Raw genomic sequence first — 26,052 nt, forward strand, 5'->3', positions numbered from 1 at the left:
ATTCACAGAAGACAATGATGTAAAAGACTGTGAGGGACCGAAAATAGTCCAAATAACATTGGATTTACAACGTGTTTTTTTTCTAAATTGAAGCAGCAAGTAGCACACATCTTCGAATAAAAAACGGATTTTATAGGCTATTTCAAGAATTGCTCTAAAGCTTGGCAACTAGCTATGCGTTACCATACAGTCACAACGAAATGTCAGTGAGGTATAAAAACCTTCCTTTTTAAACCAGAGGACTACTTTTTCCCTCCGCTGTCTTGGCTGCAGTCACTGTTGGTGAGTAGGATGACAACTTGGTAACTCCAGCTGCAGGATGCTGCGTACAGCTGACTGTAATACTGTAGCAGTGTTAAAGCTACAGAGCTTTATTAGAAAGGACAGTCTTCCTGCCTAGCATAATAAATTAGACAAGCAAATTAGACTTCTAACGCTGCATAAACCGGTGTATTCATTTGTTCGTGTAACAACAGAAATGCAGTTATAGTCTCGTTTTTTAAGCTAGCGTGCATGCCGGCACTTGAAAGAATAGTTTTAAGCCTCCCAGCCTAAAGCAAGGTTAGTTCATAATAGCTACATGTCGTGATAGCTGGGTATTGTTCTAACCACAGCAGTAAACTCTAGTTGCCTAGTTGCCGGGCTGCTGTCTGCATTGCTGGGGAAGAAACCCCAGACATGCGGCAGGTTGACATCATCCCTCCTCCACTGCACTGCGGATAAAGCGACCACACGGCTGACATGACACGTGAACTTTTCCACAGTCTGGGAAAGAATAACAATAGCAGTAATAATAATAAACGTTTTTTTATAGCACTTTAAAAAGAGTCTACAAAGTGTTTTAACAATAAACTATAGCAAACATCATACTGGTATAATGCATTTAAACAGGTAAAACAAGAAGTCACCACAAGATAACAGGATTAGAATAGAGGGTAAATATCATCATACTATAAAGCAAGGAATCTCTGTCTGTCTGTGTGTCCGTCGGGAATCTCTGTCTGTCTGTCTGTCTGTCTGTCTGTCTTTGTGTCCGTCGCATATCTCGAGAACCGTTCGTCCGATCGACTTCACACTTGGCGGGTGTATTGCTGGGGACCCAAGGACGTGCAGTGTCGGATTTGGTGCAATTTGGACACGCGACACGTTGAATATTAATAAACTTTGAATAAACAAGCGAACAGCGCTCTGTGCAGCAGCGTGGCGGGGCGAACAGCGCTCTGTGCAGCAGCGGCGCGAACGGGCACTGCACTAGTAATGGTAAAACAAAGCTGCTAGCAGTAATGAACAGCTCACCACGTGACCAAGAACGCACCAAGTTCCCTGGTGGCAAGGCATTGTGGGTATTGGAGTCTTTTCACAGTTCAAATAGCTGTACTTTCATATCTCAACATATCAACATGCGACTGGGTAGATAGCTTTAAAATGATGTTACTGACCAACCTGTTGAATTTCAAGTGGATTGATTACTTAATGATGATTCTACAGTTAGTTGAAACTTTTGTACACATTTAAAAACAAGACTAGGTCAAAACCTAGTATATGGCTGGACCGTGTATGGGTGTGCCACGTGCCACGTGCCACGGCCGACCAATGGCCCGCATTGATCCTCCCGATCCAAGCCCCGTCGCTCTGGTACCCATCGGTGCCGAAAACGCGGTTCGCCGGACACCCGGTGACGCATCGGTGTCATGACCCCCGCCGAAATCTCGGCTGGATCACCGGGAACAAATCTGCGCCCAGCTATCGGCACTGGCCGGAACCATGCCCCCGGGAGGCGTCAGCAGTAAGCCCTCTAACGGCAATATCATATAAATGTATAGATTGTGTTTGTTTTGACTTACCACGGTCCAGGTCAAGCCAGCCGGTAAAAACTCCACTGTAGACTGTTACTATACAGAAGAATAGTCCATACATCCATACTGATCTCCGTTCCAGCGCGTCCCGTCTCCTCCCTCCGCCGCTGTCCTCTCCACCACGGCCCGCATTGATCCTCCCGAACCAAGCCCCAGCCGCTCTGCTACCCATCGGTGCCGAAAACGCCGTCGGCGTCGGGACCCCCGCCGAAATGTCGGTCGGATCACCGGGAACAAATCGGCGCCCAGCTATTGGCACTGGCCGGAACCATGCCCCCGGGAAACTCCGGGAAGCGTCGGCAGTAAGCCCTCGGCGCGCCGAAAGCTCCATGCTTGTCTGTGTCTCTCTCTCCGCCGACAGAACAGAGGGCTGTCAGGTGGACTGAGCTCGCGCATATGCATCGAAATAAATGGCGATATGATATAATTGTATAGATTCTACTTTAGCTTCAGTTAGCTTCAGCATACATGCATGATATTGGTCAGCCTACTTACTGTGTGGGAGAAACAGGCTCCCGATCTCAGCGGAGAAAACTTCTGGCTCTGTGATCCTATGATGTGCCACTTGCCACGGCCGTCAGTCAGTCAGTCAGTGAGTGACAGACATTCACGTTTATAGGGCTGGCTGTTGCGTCCAGCCAAAAGTGATAGGTTAATATCTTCGCTGTTCTTTAACTGATCCTTTTGCTTTTCGCAAACTAAGTAAAGGCACCGCTGACTCTGGTAACCTAAAAACAATTGCATTACTGACATCATAGACATCAAGTCAAGAAAAAGCCTGGTCACCTAGTATTAAAACTAGACTTTGGCTCATCTACAATCTACATCTATGCAATGTTCACATAAATATTTTACCAGGCTTCTTTCTGACAGCTGTGATGTAACATGAAGTGCACATTCGGAGGTACTGGACTTTTTCTTTTTGCTGTTGTTTTCAGTTGCTTTCATTGCTCAGCTGGCAGCATCACAGTAAATATGAATTATTCGCCTCCATGGCCACTCTCCAACTTTGGCTCAGGTGTGTGAGTATTACATCATCACCTCTCCTGGCAACACAATATCTGGGAGAGAGAGAGCAGTATGAGTGCTGCATTCATGTCCTGTAGGAATAACCACTGGAGCAAGTTGATAGTTCAAAGCAACAACTTGGGAGTCTTCACGTGTTCAAACTCTGAAGCTGTGATTGAAGTTTTCTGTAGACTTTGGTTGATGCTGATCAGCATTTTCACACTCAACACAGATGAACTTAGTGGTGATACGTCTGGGTTCATGTTTTACAGCAAAATAAGCATTGAAATGTCAACTAGCTGTGTCCTTCTATGGCATTTATTTTCTCTTTTACTGGGAATTTTGCAGCTCAGGTTGTTACAAATCCATTATTATGCATCATATAGCCTACAGAAGTACAGTTTTCAGTTCCAAAACATTTCAAACAAAAATAATACAATACGTTCCATTAGATGAGGGTTATTGCGTTTCAAACATACACCAGCTGGATTTAGATGTTCACTCATGGCAGCACATTACACAGCAGATCAGTTCTGTGTCCTGTTCAAACGGGTCACTTCCTCAAATATTCTACTAATTAAAAGACATGTAATACAGGGCTATTTTGCTATATTGTCATGTGGATAATCTGTTTTTTGCAATACCAACATATATATGTGTTGGAGGAATGCACTAGTTTAAGTTTTCTTGGTGTGAAGTAAGCTCTATTTATAAATTTGAAATGTATTAGCTTGTTGTGAACAGAATGTGAAAGTCTTCCAAATCTTCTGCCAAGCTTCATGGCTTAAGGTTTCTCCTCTGTCTTTCTCCCAACTAATTTCTAATGCGTGGTGACTAGATGTTATATTAATCAGTATATTATATATTTGGCTTGCAATATGTTGGTTAGATTTAATGATTTTATTGATTTTAGAGTCTATTGCTGTTAGGCTATGGCTTTAAGTTGTTTTCCACGCAATTGTTTAATGATTGGAGATATTAGCTGTAGATAAATGAGGACATATTTGTTTTGTATATGAAACTTGTCTTTTATGTCTTCAAAGGTTGCCAGTTCTTCTCCAATAAAGAGGTCAGATATCTTGGACACAGCTTTTGACTCCGGTTCCTGGTTTATAAACGGTCTCTTGTTGTTCAGAATCCCTCTTTTTTGCCGTATTGGTGCGAGTGGAAATTGTGTCCTATCAAATTTCAGATTCAGATTTCCCATATGATGTGAATGCAGCATAAGGGAGGAGGGAGGGTAGGCGTTGCTTCAAGTGAGGCAGGGCTTGTCAACATGACGCAGATAGCCAAGGCATGGTGTTTGTTTGGCTGGTGGCAGGTGTGTGAAAAGAGATAAGGCTCATGTGTCCGTATGTGTTTGTGTGTGTGTGATGTGAGTTCACATTGTTTTCTCTCACAATCCCAGCTGGCGACTTACCATGAGTCTAGGTTCCCAAGGTGAAGGTTTCCCTATGTTTTTTTTTTTAAAGGGCGAGGCAGAGAGACTTAAGGCAGAAGCTTAACTCTTGTTTTGGACACACTATCTTAATGCTCTTTGGTAGGGAAGGTTTATCAGTTTGTGCATATGGGGCCAATATAGTCAGTGTGCTCCACCGCTGATATGATGGATATGATGCAGCTGGATTGATTACATATTTATCAAATAGACTGCCAGACTAGCTGCAGGGAGGCAGATAAAATTTTGTTTGACATTTCTTCCCTGAACCAAGGACTCCACTGGGCGCCAAGTGTCTTTCATCCACCAGAGCTGTGGTGTATTTGTGCACACAACAGCGTGAAGCATTACTTCTGGCTGACATTCTGCTGATGTTATTTCAGTGGCGCTGCCTTCAGTCATAGTTGCTGCTCAGCTTCCCATCTGTCATGGCTGACAGTACAAGAATATCGTATGAGGCAGAGAAGTGTGCCTCAAAAATAAAACTATTGTTTGCAGAGTGCTGAGCCTAAAAAACAAATCCAATATCACTACTCAAAAAAGGGTAGAAATAATGACTGGATACAATACTCACATTTCATTTATTTATGGGGCACACACCACAAAACACTAACGTGAAATGTGTTCTTCGCCTGTTTACCTGGTTAAATAAGACTTAAAATACGACTTCAAAAATAACCACCACCACTGCTAACATCAGCTCCTCTCCCCCGCACCAGGTGGCCCGGTCCAGCCATGAGGGGGTCCAAGTCCCGGCATTGCATGGGACCGTGCGTGTACCCGGAGGTGCCCGATGGCGGCTGGGGCTGGGCCGTGGCCGCGGCCTTCTTCGTGGTGGAGGTCTGTACCTATGGGACCATCAAGAGCCTGGGCGTCTTCCTCCAGGACCTGATGGAAGAGTTCGGTGAGAGCAACAGCCGAGTCTCCTGGGTCATCTCCATCTGCGTCTTCATCCTCACTTTCACCGGTCAGTTACTCTGGGGTTGCTGTTGTTTTGTGTGTGTTTTTTTCCCCTCACTGTGTAAGCAGGGTATCTGCAGGTTTCAGAAATGTAAGACTTAATTCTTAATGCTACCTGGAATTTGATTTAATCTTACTTATTGCACCTTTAAAGAGTCTCTCTTAATAATCGAGGACGTTGTAGAACTTATACATGATCTCTGTGTAGCTGAGAAGTAAATGATAAATAGAAAATTCACACAAACCACACAGAATAATCATACTGGATCAGATTTGTTTCAGTTTAGCAGTCGGTCCAACCCACATCACATGGTGCCATCATGTGCTCATGCATTACACAGCAGTTAAGGTTGGAGTTCCCTTTCTCTGAGGGCAACTGAATCTGCTCACCAGGCCATTGACCTGGACACACACACACACACACACACACACACACACACACACATTTTCACAATGCAGACAGAAGGATCAGGGTTTGTCTGATATGGGGTTTTGAGCATCAGTATGATACAAATACTTTTTAACTGAAACTTATGATACCTGATAATTTGTGCTGATATCCAATATCTTTCAATTTGACCATTTTCATGCCAAAAAATTACAAGTATTCACTGTTTCTGGTTGGAAAAGCCTCTGGAACCGCATTTAGACCATCATGGACACTAAAACTCTTTCTTTATTAAAAGGCCAATATCTGCCTGATATATCAGTCTAACCGCAAAAAGGATGCTTGCCATCAGCAGTACCGTATTGTCCTGTCGTCAGTCCAGATCCAACCAGTTTCAAACAGCTGACTGGGTTGGTGGAGAGGAACCAGTGTGTCTGTTTGGATGAACTGATAAGATTTTCCCTCTGACTGCATCGAAACACAGACAAAGCAGTAGGGGGAGAAAGCTCTTTATACTATTTCAGCGTATCCTTAAAGTCGAGATGAAACGGCATTTCGAGAGTATCTAACTTCCGTATCGTGACGTATTTCCGAGTGAAACAGGAAAGACAGGTGGGACATAACGTTGGGAGGAATTTGATTTGAACGTTGAAAAGTGGGTGTGTCATAACACCCGAAGACACACCGAAGTACCATGCTGTTGCTAGCTAGCTAACTAATGAATCTTAGCCTCTTAGCTCTGTGCGCTAAAAGTTGAAGATTGATTGATGGGTGGATGTCATGATATTATTGGTTGAAATTAGTTACGGGCATGCTTACGTAAGCACATGGCATATTTTGTTTTACAGGAAGAAAACATGATTGAATTTTGATATAAGAATACAATGAAATTGATTTTTGGTATTTTTTTTGGCATATATTGTTAAATAGGTGCACAGTATGACCGGGGATGTGATCTAAAAGGGTTAAAAAGGCATTTTTCATTTCATCTCGTCTTTAAAAAGTCTGAAAACGCCTTAAGTATTCAAATGTCATAAATACGGTTATTAAAGGTATTATTTTCTTCACTATGCAATGATTCTTCTTCTTATTTTTTTAATTAAGTAAAAGCTTTCTTTTGATGAAACTATAACTAATACTTGCTCATAACAAGGTTAATAGTCTGTGTGTAACTGCCTGCAACAACTCAACTCTCGCGAGACTTGAGCGAGACTTGGTTACACACAGAAAGGTAAAGAAAAACGTTTCATTTCTCTGTAGGGTCCTTTCCATAATGTTGTCAGACACTTATAATAGCAATCTGAGTCTGTCAGTGGCAAAAACAAGCACTTTTAGTGGACGTACATTGACGGTGCGATTTGCCCCGTCTGATTACATTGCAGCCCGTTTCGTGGCTGCCGGCTGAAGCGATCTCGCTCAATACTGGACCAGTTTCAAAAATTGTTGTCCCCTTTAGTCACTTAGACACAAAAAGATGGGAAAATAGGGTCCAGGTTGAAAAATACCAAAGTTACCCTTTAAATTGGTCTTAAACCTAGTTCCAGGTAGCATTGAAAAGGTCTTAAGTCTTAAATTTGGCTTTCTGAAACCCTTTATTTGAATTGGCTGAACTACTTTTAGCATTTGACAGATCACTTTGGACCATAGAAGGTTTATTACGCAACTAAAATGTGATTGAAATGAAACGACGTTGATGAAATGACCGTTCTGCCTTTTTGCCTCCTCAGCCCCGCTGTCTACAGTGTTGAGCAACCAGTTTGGCTACCGTCCGGTGGTGATGACGGGGGGCTTCCTCATCAGCCTGGGGACCATCTCCTCCGCCTTCACCAACTCCATCAACGAGATGTACATCACCATCGGCATTGTCTCAGGTACACACACAACCATATCCAACTGTCTGTCTGTCTATCTATCTATCTATCTATCTACTGTCCCTGCACTAACTCTCATGCCAGTGTAATGTGCAATTAAAAGAATCACTGTTTTGCGCTTGCAGATGCTTTAATATTAAACAGCTTGTAATGAATGAACTAAATGCACTCCTAGCAGTGCCATGATTGACATCTGTTTCTTCCAGAACTGGCCAATGAATAACCTCATCTGAATCTAAACATCATACACTATTTCAGTCTCTAGGAAGGACTGACACAACAGAAAATGACAGAGCTGAAAAAAAACGGAGCAGCAAAATATAAATTCCAAAAAAAACAATTCCCTTTCAGATAAGGATTGAGAGAACAAGGATTCTGAGAACAGAAAATAGCCGTGGAGAACAAATTTGACTGAATGAAGGCATACAAAAAGGCATTCCATTTCAGACAAATTGGAGGGGAAATGACAATTCTGAAAAAGGACAAATTAACTTGTTTTTTTTCACAGAAAGAAAGCACTGGTAGCTCTCCCACCATGATAACCATGTCTCTCTCCCATAAGCGGAGTGACCGCGGGGGCAGAGGGGGCGACCGCCCCAGGGCCCACGCTCAGTAGGGGCCCCCCTACTGAGCGGCTCGATTCATACCTCTATGCGACCTCATTCCTAAATGACAACGATTCTGCCATGTTCATTAGGGACACCCGTTGCATAAAATCAAGCGCTCCTAACAAGTGGCAACACTGCGTCTCACCACGTGACGAAATGCGCACATGCAGAGCGGGCAGAAACCGGCAGGAAGGAAAACTCCAGAGAGAGACATGACGGAGAACAGTAGACACACACAACACTTGTTCAAAGCTTGTTCTAAATAAGAGAAGAGAGATGTAAGTTGATGATAAGTGTTGGATTCATCAAGCATTTGAATTAAGCTATTTTGTCTGTTAAAAAACAAGCGCATATCTTTGACAGGCCGACAGCGCGTGTTTTGAACTAAATTCAATGCATTGTCATAGGTTATCAATTAAACTCTAATTCCACTAATGTTACTTAAATACCACAAGGTAATGATGCTACCTACGTTACCTACGTTAAAGACGAGATGAAATGAAAAATGCCTTTTTAACCCTTTTAGATCACATCCCCGGTCATACTGTGCACCTATTTAACAATATATGCCAAAAAAAATACCAAAAATCAATTTCATTGTATTCTTATATCAAAATTCAATCATGTTTTCTTCCTGTAAAACAAAATATGCCGTGTGCTTACGTAAGCATGCCCGTAACTAATTTCAACCAATAATATCATGACATCCACCCATCAATCAATCTTCAACTTTTAGCGCACAGAGCTAAGAGGCTAAGATTCATTAGTTAGCCAGCTAGCAACAGCACACCCACTTTTCAACGTTCAAATCAAATTCCTCCCAACGTTATGTCCCGCCTGTCTTTCCTGTTTCACTCGGAAATACGTCACGATACGGAAGTTAGATACTCTCGAAATGCCGTTTCATCTCGACTTTAACGTTTGTAGGGCAGCAGATTACAGTTATCTACTGTTAGTGATGCGCGGGTCAGGTTTTTTTCAACCCGCGACCGCCCGATCTGACACATGTATCTGCCCGACCCATTTTCATACACATAAATCAACGATCCGAAACCGATCCGCAACCCGAAAAAAAGATTCAGGAAGCCAGGTAAATTTCCAAAGACTCGTAATTAAGGCTATACTTAATGCTGCACTGTGCAGTCAGTGTGCGCAGAATGTAATGTATGGAAGGCAGGATAAACCAGCTGGAGATTGGAGAAGTTTAATACCGTTAATTCAATTTAAATTTCATTGGAATTTAATCTATACATTGTGTGTGTACTCTGTGTGAAGCCCATTTGACCCGCAAAGTTGATGTGACAGTCACATTACAGTCAATATCATATTTTTTGTTGTTTCTGTCTGTATCAGGCAAAAAGAGTGCAGTAAAAATGTATAACAAAAATGGTTTTGCTTAAGAATCGTGAGACAATCGTGATCTCAATTCTAAGCAAGAAAATCAAGATTGTCATTTTATCCAGAATCGTGCAGCCCTAGTATAGTGTTGTAGACCGCTGTGTCTATTTTCTGTTTATGTTATTCCCGTGTAAGAAAGACATGGTACTGAGTCAGTGCACCTGGCCTGTCGGCGTTCAGCACCACCGCCGATAGACAGCTGTCTGTGTGGTGGTGTCTGTGGTGCTGAACCACGCGCTGTCCTCCGTGCAGAAACATTTGAAAGCGACTGGCAACCTGTTTTCTTTTTTTGTTCTTCAGAACAAGCTTGTCTGACAAAGTGGCTCTGGCTTCACTGTATGTTTTCTTAGACATTGGCTTGCTTGGCTCAATAAGTGACAATTTGTGTTTATGGATAGGATAGGATAGGATAGGATATATCAGCTATTTTACAGTTGTGAATTTTAAAATGACTTTATCAGAAGGGCCCCTCGAGAATGCTCCGCCCCCTCTGTGCTGAGAGTCTAGCTCCGCCCCTGCTCTCTCCCCTCTGAATTGGACAAGACCTAACTTGACGACCCTTTCTTTTCTCTCCCCTTGTCTTGTCTCTCTTTTTTTTTCATCTTTACACGCCTTTCATCTTTCAGCGGGCACTGTAGCAAACCCGAGTCAGCTCGACCAACCCGCCACCTTTGCCACTGGAGCGACCTGACATCTTGATCTTTGACCCTGCTGTGTTGGTACCATGCGGGCGAGTGGCTGTCACGTCACGTCCCCCTTTTTTTTTTATCCTGTTTGTTCGCAGGCCTCGGCTACTGCCTCACCTTCCTCCCCACCGTCACCATCCTCGCCCAGTACTTCTCCAGACGACGAGCGCTCGTCACCTCCGTGGCTTCCTCCGGAGAATCCTTCGCCATGTTTGCATTCGCTCCCGGTGAGTCCACGCGTTAACGCTTAAAGAGGCACTAAGCAATCTATGACGCTTTATATCATCATATGCCAAACTTACGCCCTTCTTCTCATCTCTCCTCAGCGTTCACTGCGCTGAAGAAACAGATAGGCTGGCGCTACTGTCTAGTTGTTATCGGCCTCCTCCAGGCTTCTGTGATCGGCTGCGGGGCTCTCCTTCGTCCGATCATAATCCAGCCTGAGACGGCGAGGGTGGACGACGACGAATCCGAAAAGAAGGAGTCGCCCTCTTTCAAACAGCTGCAGGCCGCGTACGAGCTGGAGAACGAGCAAACCGGAACCTCCATCAGCTCAGGAGGCTCGGGAGGCTCGCAGGGCTCCAGCGACTCGGGCGTCACTTCGCTCTCCACCTCGAACGCAGACCTCCGGGTGGCGGTGGCGGAAAGCAAAGGCCTGATGGAAGAGACGCAGGGGGAGGCCCGGGAACCGTCGCCGTCCATACCTCCCACCCCGGTGAAGGCACAGGACAAGGGGGAAGAGGGACAGGCAGAGGCGGGTCCTCTCCAGCCCTCCAGACCCAAACTCCTGGACTTCTCCGTGCTGAGAGACGGTGCCTTCATTTTCTACTCTCTCTTCGGCCTGTTCGCCACGCTGGGCTTCTTCGCCCCGCAGCTCTACATAATCGAACTGAGCAAGAGCCGGGGCGTGGAGCCCAACATGGCCTCCTACATGCTCTCCGTCATGGCGGTGGCGGAGATTTTCGGCCGCCTGTCCATCGGTGTGGTGCTGAGCAAAGCATGCTGCAGGAAGACCCGGGTGCTGCTGGGGTGTGTCGTTCTCCTGTGCCTGGTGCTGGTGGCCTTCGCACTGGTGCGGGACTTCTGGGGCCTGGTGGTCTGCTGCGCCCTCTATGGCTTCTTCATGGGCACGGTGGGCTCCACGCACATCCCCATGCTGGCCGAGGAGGATGTGGTGGGCATCCAGAAGATGGCGTCGTCCGTCGGGGTTTATGTCTTCATCCAGAGCTTCGCCGGGCTGGCCGGACCGCCGCTAGGAGGTACAGGATCTCTCTCATTTTCATTTTTTTGACTTTGACTTTGTTTCTGAGTTTCTCTCTGTGTGTAGGTATTCTCTCAGTGGACTGAGAGTCATTAAAGCCAGTGGTTCTCAATTATGTGCCACGGAGGCCCAAAAGTCAGCAGGTTTTCATTTCAGACGAACGCTACAGCAGCTCATTTCACTGATTAGTTTCCCCTCTCTGGTTCAAATTGTGCTGATCAGTGAAATCAGCTGCTGTAGTGTTTGGTTGGAATTAAACCTTATATGGCGCATGGTTGAGAAACTCAGATTAAAGGATAACACTGGTATAATTATTGGCATTATTGCCTGAGAAAAGTCTAAACTCAGCAAAATATTTGCCACTGTAGAAGCTGCTGTCTGTTGTACTGCAGGTTTTCCTCCTGGAAGTCGTAGGCTGCCATTGTTTTCAAAAATACATTAAAACAGCTCAGAGATATACTGCTGCCTTGACTAATATAATACTTCATGTTGAACATCACATGTATTGCAGTTTTTCCTAACATGCCTTTATCACGCAGCTATTATCAAGTTTAATTGGGGACTATTTTCACTTCTTCTATAAGTGCGCACTGTTACTTTCTTCTAGTGGCAGTGAAGAGGCAAAACAAAGCTTAAGGCAGAGTGAGAGGAAACATCTAGCTGGAGACTATGCTATGACCTCTTCACATTCAATTTTGGCAGAATGGATCTATTTTTTGTACGATTACAACTGCAATGATTGTGGTGTTACAAAGTCATGTTAGAAAAAGGCGGCGTTGTCTGATGGCGGACGCCAGAGGACACATATACCGGATTGCTCCCATGCAGCCAAGTGCAGCCTGACTGGTGAGTCTGTTCGATTTGACACACGCAGACTGTCGGAACCGAAAGCCGAGGCTGAAGCGGAACACGCCACTGCGTGTAATGAGGGAACAGCTGAGGCACTCCAAGAAATGGGGTCAGGAAAAACTGAGTGCAGTGCAGCGCAAAAACAAAAACAGCATCTGTTTTTCCAGACTGTTAATCATGCCAAAGTGTTATGGGACTTAAAATCTAAACCAAAAGGCATTCTTGGCGGACATTTAAATATCCGGAGCATAATTTCAAAAGGAGATCAGATTCATACTCTACTGTCTGATTCAAACCTGGACTATCTTTGCTTAACCGAAACCTGGCTCCACAGAAATGTACCGACAAACATGATAGACATTCCTGGTTATGTATGCTTTAGAAAGGATAGACTGCTAGGTAGGGGCGGGAGGGTGTTGATTTTTATCAAAGAGAAGTACAAATTAATTTTAATGTTATTGTTCTGTATAACCCGCCATCATATGGTGTTTCTTTTTATGATGAACTACAAGATATAATGAAAAGGTTTGACCCTCACATAGAAACAATATCATATGGTGACTACAACATTAACTGGTTGGACAAAAACAATAAACAAAAATTGAATATGATTATGTCAAAATTCAACTTCCAGCAGATGATTAAAGGACCTACAAACACTAGAACCCTAATTGATATGGTATTTACCAATAAACCAGATCGGATAACAAAAACATACAACCTACTAACTGGTTTGTCTGACCATAATATGACTCTTACCGTCAGGAAACTGACAAAAAAGCGTCTGCAGTATTTTGGTAGCAGCAACCCTGACCGGGTAAAGATGGTCATTCCTAAGTCCAAAATTGTGCAATTTGAACGTGACCTTGGGAACATTAATTGGGATCAGCTCATAGAAATAGATGACTTGGATGTGTGTTGTAACTCCATGACTACTGCTCTAGTGAAATTAACAGCAAAATATACCAAAAACATGAAATGTAAACAAAAGAAGGCAACTCTACCATGGCTAAATAATGAAATACGCAAACTTATGAAAAAACGAGATCTGGCTTTGAAAACATCATTATCTTCTAAACTCAATACTGATCATTTGATCTACAAAAGTCTAAGAAATAAAGTAGTCCTCGAATTACGCAAAGCAAAAGCCACATATTATACACAACTTATAGAAAACGCCAAAGGCCACAATGTATCCCTTTGGAAACACTTAAACAATTTAACTAACAAATCATACAGTCAAAAAGGAATTAAGGAACTGAAAATAAATGATATGGCCATCACAGATAATGTCACCATGGCACATGAATTTAACACATACTTTATACAATCAGTAGAAGAATTGACACAAAATTTTGATTCTCCAAATATAACTAATAATACAGTAGCTATAGAATCACCAGATTCCTTTCGTATCCAAGAGGTCTGATTTGATTTGATTTGATTTTATTAATGGATATAGAAGACAATGAATCCAAGGGATAACATGTAAAAGTGAGAACACTTATTTCCAACATGGTCCCTGATGTCAGAAAAACAGGACAGACAGCAACACATAACATCCATAAAATCCTCTAAAACAGCAAGCAACAAAAATCCAAAGACAACCTTAATATAAAAACAACAGACATGAAACTTCAATCCCTGTCCTAGTATCTTCCCTTTTAGACAAAATCAATATGTCCTAACAGCATTTCACAAATCAAAACATAATAATGAAGAAAAAACAAAATATGCTCACAGGACCTGCCTGTCATTATCTATCTGGTCATCTTACCCCAGAGATGAGCCCGGACCTGACCTCTAAAAACCTCTCTGGATTCTGACAGTTTGATGCTAAGTGGAAGGCTGTTCCACAGTAAGGTCCCTGTATAAAAAAAGGAGCTCCGAGCTACGCTGTTTACTCGTGGCACCTTGCATGAGCGCACACTAACCCTGGTGTTGTGTCCATGCTGTGTATGGACCATGACTATCTGTGAGCCCAGGTAGTCAGGGGCAGCACCACTGATGATGTTATACATGTGGTTGAGTTTCAGCTGTTTCACCCTGAGCTGCACTGGCAACAGGCCCACCTTCTTGAATTCATTACCTCCTACATGAGTTCTGGGAGGTACATTTAGTAAATAACGAATGATGTTATTTTGCATAACCTGCATCAATGAAGCAAACATTGCAGAAGTTATTAAGAAACCAGTCTTCAAAGCAGGGGATCGTGATCTGATATGCAACTATCGCCCTATTTCTATTCTTCCTGTCCTGTCAAAGGTACTTGAGAAGGTTGTGGCAGCACAGCTAGTTGACCATCTAGAGACCAATCAACTCCTTCATCCGCAACAATTTGGTTTTAGACCAAAATACTCCACAGAAACTGCAAATTGCTATTTAATTGAAAATGTAAAGCGTTCCTTGGACGGGGGTAATGTCGTGGGGGCAGTGTTTCTTGACCTGAAGAAGGCGTTTGACACTGTCAACCACGGCATTCTCCTGTCTAAGTTGTCTACATTCAATTTTTCTAAACAAGCAGTTGATTGGTTTGAGTCATATCTTCAGACTAGAGAGCAGTGTCTGAAAGTTGACCAAGAAAAGTCATCCCTTTAAACAACAGAATGGGTATTCCCCAAGGTTCAATCCTTGGTCCACTGCTTTTCAGTCTGTTTATAAACGACCTGCCTACAAGTTGCCCAGAGGCCGGCTGCCAGCTTTATGCACTGCATATTTGGATGATGTCCATCAGTGGCTGCAACATAATCATCTTGTATTGAATTTTAAAAAAACAGTTTCTATGTGTTTCTCCATTAGAAAACAGGGCTCACTTAAAATTTTTTAAATCAAGATACGGAATGAAGAAATAAAGGAGGTCAATGATTTCAAATTCTTAGGAATAATCTTAGATCCACAACTTAAATTTGATAAACATGTAAAGAAGATTTCAAAAAAAGTAAAGACCAACCTTAATTGTTTCAAATTAATCAGGCACTACATACCCACTCAGGCAGCCCAGTTATTTATGCACTCTATGATTTTCTCTCATTTTTCATATTGTATGACAGTAAGGGCTCAAGCACCACCATCTACAATCAGACACCTCACATCCTTATACAGTCAGATACTGAAAATAATGGACAAAAAGCCTGTCCGGTGGCATCACTGTCACATACTAAAAAGATACAAACTACTTAGCCTTGAGAGCTTTACTCATTTTTGTTTTCTCAAATTAGTTTTCAAATGTATCAACAGTCGAGCCCCAGAGCCTCTTTCCAGATACATCCAAAGACAAGACAGTAACAGAGTAACTAGGAACATGGTGAATGGCAACTGTAAAATACCACATCGTAGATCTAAATTTGGACAATCAGCTTTCTCCATAAAGGGCTGTCAACTCTGGAACACATTACCAACTGAAATCAAGTTAATTCCAGATATAAAATCTTTTACAACAAAGGTTAAGTGCTGGCTAAAAGCAAACCAGAGCTGTACTCATTTTTAGCTAATTGTACTCTAAATTACTATTGGTGTATGGTGTATGTGTATTGGTGTATTGTGGTATGTGTATTGTGGTTTGTGTATTTTATTGTATTTCCATATCTGTAGTGTATTGTGGTTTTATGATATTGAAAGCTGTATATTTTAATTACACTGTACATGTAAAAGCCCAACTAGGGACAAGAGTTGAAAATTAGCAATAGCTATAAACTCTCTGTGCAGCACATCAGTTTCATGCTCTGTATTGGAACTATGTTAAATTGCATCGTCCCTATCAAATAAAATAAAAAAACAAAACAAAACAAAACAAAAAAACACATGTTTAAAATGATGGATTACTTTTGTCAACGCAGCAGTGTGTCTCTGTCTCTTTTAATGTATTTTTGAAAACAATGGCAGCCTATGACTTCCGGCAGGCAAACCTGCAGTAGAACAGACAGTAATAGCTTTTGACTGTGGCAAATACATAAGTGGGGTTAGACTTTTCATGGTTATTAATGGAGATAGGAAAAACTGAAAAAAATATTATTCTTTAAAGCTGCACTAGGCAGTGAGAGGTAACTGCTTGAATTTTGATGACTTCATGCCCCTTAGTGATTGAGGCTGATAATGTTATATTTTTAGTACTTGAAGTAATAACTATGCATAATACAAGTCAAATCACATTTTGATTGAATTTTAGACACAATTGAATGGTTATTGCTTCTGGTGAATGGGACTAATGGCTGCCCAATGTTTTCCCATCAGGCTTGCTGGTGGATGTCACACAGAACTACGGCGCCGCCTTCTACTCCTGCGCGGCGGGCATGGGGCTCGGCGCCGTCTGCCTGGCTCTGGTCGGCCCAGCCAAGTCCGGCACGTGCCGAGGAGAGCAGAGGAACCGGGAGGAAGGGAAGAGCGGAGAGGAAGAGGAGAAAATATCTCAGGACAGCGGCCAGCCGGAGTTTTTGGAGGTGGACTTGGCCCTGGAGTCCAGTCCGGTCAGACGGAACGCCACGGTGATATGAACCCGAGAAACCCGACAAAGCACTGTTTACATACCGACGAGAGACTGCAGTGCACAACTCACTTCTGAAACACACCAACAGTCTGCTTTTCACTCTCAGGTGCCACTCTTTCACACCCAAACATCCAGACAAGCTTGAAGTGAATTCAGTCTCTCCTTTGAGACCAAAGACACAAGACTTCAGCCATTTAGCCGGTGCCCAAATGAGCTCGTTTCTACCGGAATGTTCCGTCTGTATTATTATCGTTCACGTTTGAGTGCGAGTACCTTTATCTCAGGAAAGAGCTGCTGATGTCTGGGGAACTGAATGAGTTTCACGTTATTATCATGATGAATAGAAACATGATTCCTACATGAAGCAGCACAGCTCATCCTTGTTTTGTGCTTTTCTTAAGTCTAAGTTCTGATCTAACCTTGAGTTTTGCCTGACACACTTGAACACTCAGACCACCAGGTATCATTTCTTGAAGCTCTTGTCTACAGTTTGCCTCACTCCAAAGCATGTGGCTGCAGTGTTGATTGTAGGCAAAGTCTCTAGAGTGAAAGCACCGACATCTTATGGCTCAGAAATGTAATCCTTAGTGCAAAAATGAAAGGCAGACAATCTACTTCTACACTATATGCATTTGAAGCATGGGGTGTGATATTCACTACTGCTATCGCTGTGCAAGAAACATATAGAAATGTCAGTTTGTTGATCTTACCCTCATTCACTCTACTTTATACTTCAGTTCCTGGCAGTCTTTTATCAGTGTTATTATTCACTGATCATAATAACTTGGTCCTTTGTCACATTGTCCTGATCTTGCTGATGTACTGTAGAGTGACCCAGTTACAAATAACAGCATACAAACTGAAAAGTGAAAAGCATACAAACTGACAAGGGTTTACTTCAATGTTATTTTTTTTGTTTTCCAATTCTGTGAACAATTGTATACAATCAACTGAAATGTATTGAAGTTGTCTCTTTGTACAAATAGAACTACAAATTCCCAAATCCATAAGTATGCAAAGCAGAAAAGTAAGGAAGAAACCACACACCCACCACGCCATGACTTGAATTTTACTTTACCAACCTTTTCTTAATCACTGTATCGCATTTATTAAAAGTGTTTTTTAATGACGATTTGGTGTTCACATTTTGTGTAGCACACATTTTTTTAAGCAATTTTTCAATTGTATTTAATGGAGTGCAAGGCAGGGCCCTGCCCAAGGGCGTAGAATTGGGTAGGGATGGTAGGGACGTGTCCCTACCAATATCAAGCGACTCTGAAATGTCCCTAGCAATTATTTTGATTGACAATAAACGTTGTTTTGTCCGTCAGTGTCTAGTCAATGTTAACAGGTCGCGTTCTCTACTACGAGTCCCGCTGCATTGGTGTAGTGCATTGGTGTCCCGTGTCGGCATAGCAACGGACACTGTAACGAAACTTTAGTATAACAGCTGTTTTAGAATGTTATTGTGTCACCCGGATAAAAATTGGCGTGACACCGCCTCCCTAACCCCCCCAAAAAATCGTTGATTGGCTTTGCCATTTCTTGCTAACGTATGAAATGCTGTGGGCAAGAAGAGCCAAAGCTCCGCCTACCGGCGAGCATGCGAGAGAAGACTCCATCCTATTTTATATTAGTAACAGTTGTGTTTAGCCATTAAAGTTAGTTTACCGTATTTCCTCTAATAGTGGCCTGTAGTCAATTAAAAGCCGGGTCTCCGTTAATGGCCGGGGCCGTCGTCGACACGAACAAATAAAGGCCGGTCTCAAATACAGGCCGGGGGAAAAAACAAAGGAAATTAAAGATGCAAGCAGCGATGATCGGGCCCTCGCACTTTGCGCACGTCAGGGTGTGCCGCAGCCGCGGCGGCGTTACTGGACACTGACCGGTCGATGTGGCTATGAATTTTCAGTATAAAACATGGCATTTCCTTTTGCCAGTAGGTGGCGCTACGTCTATGATTCAAAATAGGCCTGTAGATGTCTTGAGGCCGGGACTCTGATCAAACGTGTGAAGTTTGGGGCAGATTTGACCATGTACAGGCGAGTTCCAAACCACTTCCTGTGTTGCCAGTAGGTGGCGCTATGACAGTAACGGAATATTGGCCTGTAGATGTGCTCAGGCCGGGACACTTATCAAACATGTGAAGTTTGGGGCAGATTTGACCATGTACGGCCGAGTTACAAAACACTTCCTGTTTCGTGGCGAAACATGGAAATTCGACGCCTCGCCACGCCCACGCCGTTCGAGGAAAACTCAAGCTTTTAACAATTTTTAATCGTCAAGGTCTGTTATATACGCTCAGCAAGTTTGAGGTGGATCCGATTAACCGTCTAGGAGGAGTTCGTTAAAGTATGACCCCTGTAAATGGGCAAAAACGCACAAAAATGCCACAATCAATTCAAAATGGCTGACTTCCTGTTGGGTTTAGGTCATGGCACCTATTGACGTTTTTTGTAGGTCTGGACATGATACATGAGCCTACCAAATTTCGTACATGTAGGTCAAACGTAGAGCCATGAGTATTTTTTTGAAATTTTGTAGGGGGCGCTATTGAGCCATTTTGCCACAGACATGCGCAAGACCCATAAAATATGTAATTTTTCACCACTTCTGATGCGTGTGCAAAGTTTGGTGAGTTTTGCAGCAGCTTTAGCCCCTCAAAAATGCGATTTACTCGGCAGAAAAATAATAATAATTAAAGCTGCAAGCAGCGATGATCGGGCCCTCGCACTTCGCGCACGTCGGGGTGTGCCGCAGCCGCGGCGTCGTTACTGGACACCGACCGGTCGACGTGACTCTGAATTTTCATTATAAAACATGTCATTTCCTTTTGCCAGTAGGTGGTGCTATGACTATGATTGAAAATTGGCCTGTAGATGTGTTGAGGCCGGGAGTCTCATCAAACGTGTGAAGTTTGGGGCAGATTTGACCACGTACAGCCGAGTTACAAACCACTTCCTGTGTTGCCAGTAGGTGGCGCTATGACCGTAACTGAATATTGGCATGTCGATGTCTTCATGCCGGGAGTGTCATCAAACATGTGAAGTTTGGGGCAGATTTGACCATATACGGTGGAGTTACAGAGCACTTCCTGTGTTGCCAGTAGGTGGCGCTATGACTGTGATTGAAAATTGGCATGTAGAAATGTTGAGGCCGGGACACTTATCAAACATGTGAAGTTTGGGGCAGATGTGACCATGTACAGTGGAGTTACAAACCACTTCCTGTTTTGCCAGAAGGTGGCGCTATGACTATAACTGAATTTTGCCATGTTGATGTCTTGAGGCCATGACACTTATCAAACATGTGAAGTTTGGGCCAGATTTGACCATGTACGGCCGAGTTACAAAGCACTTCCTGTTTCGTGGCGAAACATGGAAATTCGACGCCTCGCCACGCCCACGCCGTTCGAGGAAAACTCAAGCTTTTAACAATTTTTCATCGTCAAGGTCTGTTATATACGCTGCGCAAGTTTGAGGTTGATCCGATTAACCGTCTAGGAGGAGTTCGTTAAAGTATGAACCCTGTAAATGGCCAAAAACGCACAAAAATGGCACAATCAATTCAAAATGGCTGACTTCCTGTTGGGTTTAGGTCATGGCACGTATTGATGTTTTTTGTAGGTCTGGACATGATACATGTGCCTACCAAATTTGGTACATGTAGGTGAAACGTAGAGCGATGAGTATTTTTTTGAAATTTTGTAGGGGGCGCTATTGAGCCATTTAGCCAAACCCATGCGCAAGACCCATAAAATATGTAATTTTTCACCACTTCTGACGTATGTGCAAAGTTTCGCAACTTTCCGAGCACGTTTAGCCCCTCAAAAATGCGTTTTTTTTTTACAAAGAAAAATAATAATAATAATAATAATAATAAATATAGCCGCAAGCGGCAATGACGGGGTCCTAGCATCTGGTGACCTCTGGGTTAAATGGGAGATATAGACACCAAATATGGCACATTTCCTCAGAGTAGATATGTGCACAAGTGTACCAGATTCAGTGAAGTTAGCACAAAGCAATCATGGGTTATGGCTCGTTTTGTCAAATATGTGCCATGGCATGAAATTGATTGGCATATTGCGGCCAAACGATATGGAGCAGCCAATATCTTTTAATGTTTTTTAATCATGGGAGTCCAGAGATGATGCATACCAAATTTGGAGTAGATAGGTTCAACGGTGTTGGAGGAGTTCGCCAAAATAGGTTTTTGAGAAAATCCAAAATGGCGGAAAGTGTAATATGGCGGCAGTGGGCGGGGCCTATGAATATGATGTGGCTTCACCTAAGGAATACAGGAAAAAAAGAATTGTGTTTCTATGATTTATAGTGACTGAATTATGAGCATTTAAAATCTAAAATGTTGCTGTAGCGCCCCCTATGGGCAAAATGACAGGACATTCTGGTTTATACCTCAGAGTAGACATCTGCACAAGTGTACAAAATTTGGTGAAGGTAGCATAATGCACTCATGAGTTATGGCAATTTGTGTAAAATAGACCCCGCCCACAACCTCTGACTAAACTTTGGAAGCTAATTATATCAGAACGGTATGGAATATCAAATATCTTTTAATGTTTTTAAATCATGAGAGTCCAGAGATGATGCATGGCAAATTTGGAGATGATTGCCTCAACGGTTTAGGAGGAGTTCGCAAAAATAGGTTTTTGAGAAAATTCAAAATGGCGGAAAATCTAGTCAGACGGAAATGGGCGTGGCCTATCTGGGTAGATGCGTAATGATCCAAGGAATCCAGGAGTAGAGGAATTTAGATTCTATGACTCACGGTTCAGGAGTTATGGACCAAAACGTGAAGTAGGCTGTTATAGCGCCACCATCAGGTAGATTGGGGTAATTTTTGTTTCCTGAGTAGTGGGTGAGATTTCCAACCTATGTGGAAAGTTTGGGTGCTGTGGGGCTTATGGTTTCTGAGGTCCAGATACTTTTAGGGCACGGGAAGAATAATAATAATAATAATAATCGGAACAATTACAATAGGGTTCCCAGCACTACGTGCTAGGACCCCTAAATATAGCCGCAAGCGGCAATGACGGGGTCCTAGCAGCTGGTGACCTCTGGGTTAAATGTGAGATATAGACACCAAATATTGCACATTTCCTCAGAGTAGATATGTGCACAAGTGTACCAGATTCAGTGACGATAGCACAAAGCCATCACGGGTTATGGCTCATTTTGTCAAATATGTGCCACGGCATGAAATTGATTGGCATATTGCGGCCAAACGATATGGAGTACCAAATATCTTTTAATGTTTTTTAATCATGGGAGTCCAGAGATGAAGCATACCAAATTTGGAGTAGATAGGTTCAACGGTGTAGGAGGAGTTCGCAAAAACAGGTTTTTGAGAAAATCCAAAATGGCGGAAAGTCTAATATGGCGGCAATGGGCGGGGCCTATGAATATGATGTGGCTTCACCCAAGGAATACAGGAAAAAAAGAATTTAGTTTCTATGATTTATAGTGACTGAATTATGGGCATTTAAAATCTAAAATGTTGCTGTAGCGCCCCCTATGGGCAAAATGACAGGAAATTCTGGTTTATACCTCAGAGTAGACATCTGCACAAGTGTACAAAATTTGGTGAAGGTAGCACAATGCACTCATGAGTTACGGCAATTTTTGTAAAATGGACCCCGCCCACATCCTGTGACTAAACTTTGGAAGCTAATTATATCACAACGGTATGGAATATCAAATATCTTTTAATGTTTTTTAATCATGAGAGTCCAGAGATGATGCATGGCAAATTTGGAGATGATTGCCTCAACGGTCTAGGAGGAGTTCGCAAAAGTAGGTTTTTGAGAAAATTCAAAATGGCGGAAAATCTAGTCAGACGGAAATGGGCGTGGCCTATCTGGGTAGATGCGTAATGATCCAAGGAATCCAGGAATAGAGGAATTTGGATTCTATGACTGACGGTTCAGGAGTTATGGACCAAAACGTGAAGTAGGCTGTTATAGCGCCACCATCAGGTAGATTGGGGTAATTTTTGTTTCCTGAGTAGTGGGTGAGATTTCCAACCTATGTGGAAAGTTTGGGTGCTGTGGGGCTTATGGTTTCTGAGGTCCAGATACTTTTAGGGCACAGGAAGAAAAATAATAATAATAATAATAATAAATATAGCCGCAAGCGGCAATGACGGGGTCCTATCATCTGGTGACCTCTGGGTTAAATGCGAGATATAGACACTAAATATTGCACATTTCCTCAGAGTAGATATGTGCACAAGTGTACCAGATTCAGTGAAGATAGCACAAAGCAATCATGGGTTATGGCTCGTTTTGTCAAATATGTGCCATGGCATGAAATTGATTGGCATATCGCAGCCAAACGATATGGAGCAGCCAATATCTTTTAATGTTTTTTAATCATGGGAGTCCACAGATGATGCATACCAAATGTGGAGTAGATTGCCTCAACGGTGTAGGAGGAGTTCGCAAAAACAGGTTTTTGAGAACATTCAAAATGGCGGAAAGTCTAATATGGCGGCAATGGGCGGGGCCTATGAATATGATGTGGCTTCACCCAAGGAATACAGGAAAAAAATAATTTTGTTTCTATGACTTATAGTGACTGAATTATGGGCATTTAAAATGTAAAATGTTGCTGTAGCGCCCCCTATGGGCAGAACGACAGGAAATTCTGGTTGGTATCTCAGAGTAGATATCTGCACAAGTGTACAACATTTGGTGAAGGTAGCACAATGCACTCATGAGTTATGGCAATTTTTGTAAAATGGACCCCGCCCACAACCTGTGACTAAACTTTGGAAGCTAATTATATCAGAACGGTATGGAATATCAAATATCTTCTAATGTTTTTTAATCAGGGGAGTCCAGAGATGATGCATGGCAAATTTGGAGATGATTGCCTCAACGGTCTAGGAGGAGTTCGCAAAAATAGGTTTTTGAGAAAATGCAAAATGGCGGAAAATCTAGTCAGACGGAAATGGGCGTGGCCTATCTGGCTAGATGCGTAATGATCCAAGGAATCCACGAGTAGAGGAATTTTGATTCTATGACTCACGGTTCAGGAGTTATGGACCAAAACGTGAAGTAGGCTGTTATAGCGCCACCATCAGGTAGATTGGGGTAATTTTTGTTTCCTGAGTAGTGGGTGAGATTTCCAACCTATGTGGAAAGTTTGGGTGCTGTGGGGCTTATGGTTTCTGAGGTCCAGATACTTTTAGGGCACAGGAATAAAAATAATAATAATAATAATAATAATAATAATAATAATAATAATAATCAGAACAATTACAATAGGGTTCCCAGCACTACGTGCTAGGACCCCTAATAATAATAATAATCGGAACAATTACAATAGGGTTCCCAGCACTACGTGCTAGGACCCCTAATAATAATAATAATCGGAACAAAAACAATAGGGTTCCCAGCACTACGTGCTAGGACCCCTAATAATTCCTTGCATTTCAATAGGTCCTCGCACCGGTCGGTGCTCGGGCCCTAATAATAATAATAATTCCTTGAAATACAATAGGTCCTCGCACCGGTCGGTGCTCGGGCCCTAATAATAATTCCTTGCATTTCAATAGGGCTTTGCACCGGTCGGTGCTCGGGCCCTAATAATAATAATAATAATTACTTGCATTTCAATAGGGCTTCACACCGGTCGGTGCTCGGGCCCTAATAATAACTCCTTGCATTTCAATAGGGCTTCGCACCGGTCGGTGCTCGGGCCCCAACAAGACTAGGTCAAAACCTAGTATATGGCTGCACCGTGTCCGTCTCCTCTCTCCGCCGCTGCCTCTCCATCGCGCCCACGGCCCGCATTGATCCTCCCGATCCAAGCCCCGGACCCCCGCCGAAATCTCAGCCAGATCACCGGGAACACATCGCCGCCCAGGTTCAGTTAGCTTCAGTTAGCTTCAGCTTACATGCAAACAACGGTGGATACTGGTAAACTCCTGGTGCCTGTTTGTAACTGTAGTTTGTAGTAACGTACAAGTGCCACAAGACGGCTCGGCCGGCGGAAGTCTCTGGAGCATGCCGTCGTCGATTACCGTAATTATCGTAATGCATTGCAGTAACAAAAAAACGTCTACCTAACGTACCCCAACAGAAGCAGATCAGAAAACAAGGAGGCTTCGTACTAAAATATGAGCAAATATACTTATCAAACAGAGGGAATTAGAAATAAAGGCCTGTCTCTAATATAAGCCTGCTTCCAATAAAGGCCTGGTACCCTCTGCAGTTGAGGTAAATAAAGGCCCGGGCCAATATTAGAGGAAATACGGTATTTAAGTACCGTGTCGCGTGCGTCTGTGACGAGTGACGACCGTAAGTAGCCTACATGTCACAAGTGAGACTGAACAATGCTGCTGTGTGCCACACTGGACAACACTGATGTAAAACAAATATGCCAACAGTTCATCTCTGTTAATGACAGGCGTAGGCATGTGTTTGGCTCAGCTGTTTGTATGTAGGGTTTGGATATAGTTTATAATATCTTATTATTATTATTATTATTTTAAATGTAAATACAGATCGTTGGTTTGAATAGGCAACAGTACTACAGTACCTGCCTTAAAACAAAATGTGCTCTTCAAAGTCCCATTCAGCTGGCAAATTTGAGTAAAGGATTCATTAATGTACTACACCCCTGTGTCTGTGTGTCTGTTAATGAGTGTATTGGCTACCATAACTATCTAGATCAGTGGTTCTCAACGTGGCGTCCGGGGACCACCAGCGGTCCTTGAGGGGGTTCCAGGGGGTCCCCAGCAAATTGATGAATTGTTAAACTTCAGCATTATTTAATTTACAAATAGTTAACACAATTACAGAATGTAGAAGAATGACTGTTTTGATCTTAGTTTCACTGTTATCTCTCTACCTACAATACAGACAATCATGGGATTCTGGATCAAAATCATATCTAACAATAAAAGTATTCTCAGATTTGGGTCCGAGAGACAAAATCTCATCAAATGGGGGTCCATGGCTCTAATGTGGACTAAACTAGGGGTCCTCGATATGAAAAAGGCTGAGAATCACTGATCTAGATGACATGAAATGGCGGTCAGAAGTCTATCATAAATGTAAAATGCCTCAGCTTCCAGTGGGGGTTACATCCCCTCCGGACCTCCCCCATTTGTGTCCCTACCAATGTCAAAATCAAACCTACACCCTTGGCCCTGCCTGTTAAGTGCTGTACTGCTTTCATTAGTATGTATTTTTTAAATTAAAAACTTCCTCAGAAC

General features: G+C 42.9%; 1 protein-coding gene across 1 annotated transcript; it reads left to right on the forward strand.

The window, feature by feature from the left end:
* On the forward strand, positions 1-26,052 carry slc16a6b (solute carrier family 16 member 6b). Its single transcript, XM_078284610.1, has 7 exons — positions 1-282; positions 5,022-5,269; positions 7,378-7,521; positions 10,312-10,440; positions 10,540-11,472; positions 16,554-18,029; positions 25,999-26,052. The coding sequence occupies exons 2-6, from the start codon at positions 5,038-5,040 to the stop codon at positions 16,811-16,813; spliced, it is 1,698 nt and encodes a 565-aa protein (XP_078140736.1). The 5' UTR covers positions 1-282; positions 5,022-5,037; the 3' UTR covers positions 16,814-18,029; positions 25,999-26,052.

This window comes from Centroberyx gerrardi, chromosome 7 (assembly GCF_048128805.1).
Source record: "Centroberyx gerrardi isolate f3 chromosome 7, fCenGer3.hap1.cur.20231027, whole genome shotgun sequence".
Lineage (NCBI taxonomy): Eukaryota > Metazoa > Chordata > Actinopteri > Beryciformes > Berycidae > Centroberyx > Centroberyx gerrardi.

Bases quoted from the DNA above. Each gene is read 5' to 3' on its own strand.
- slc16a6b (XM_078284610.1), top strand. From the start codon at position 5,038: ATGAGGGGGTCCAAGTCCCGGCATTGCATGGGACCGTGCGTGTACCCG. The intron at 5,270-7,377 runs GTCAGTTACTCT...TTGCCTCCTCAG, and splicing joins CTTCATCCTCACTTTCACCG to CCCCGCTGTCTACAGTGTTG. The intron at 7,522-10,311 runs GTACACACACAA...GTTTGTTCGCAG, and splicing joins CACCATCGGCATTGTCTCAG to GCCTCGGCTACTGCCTCACC.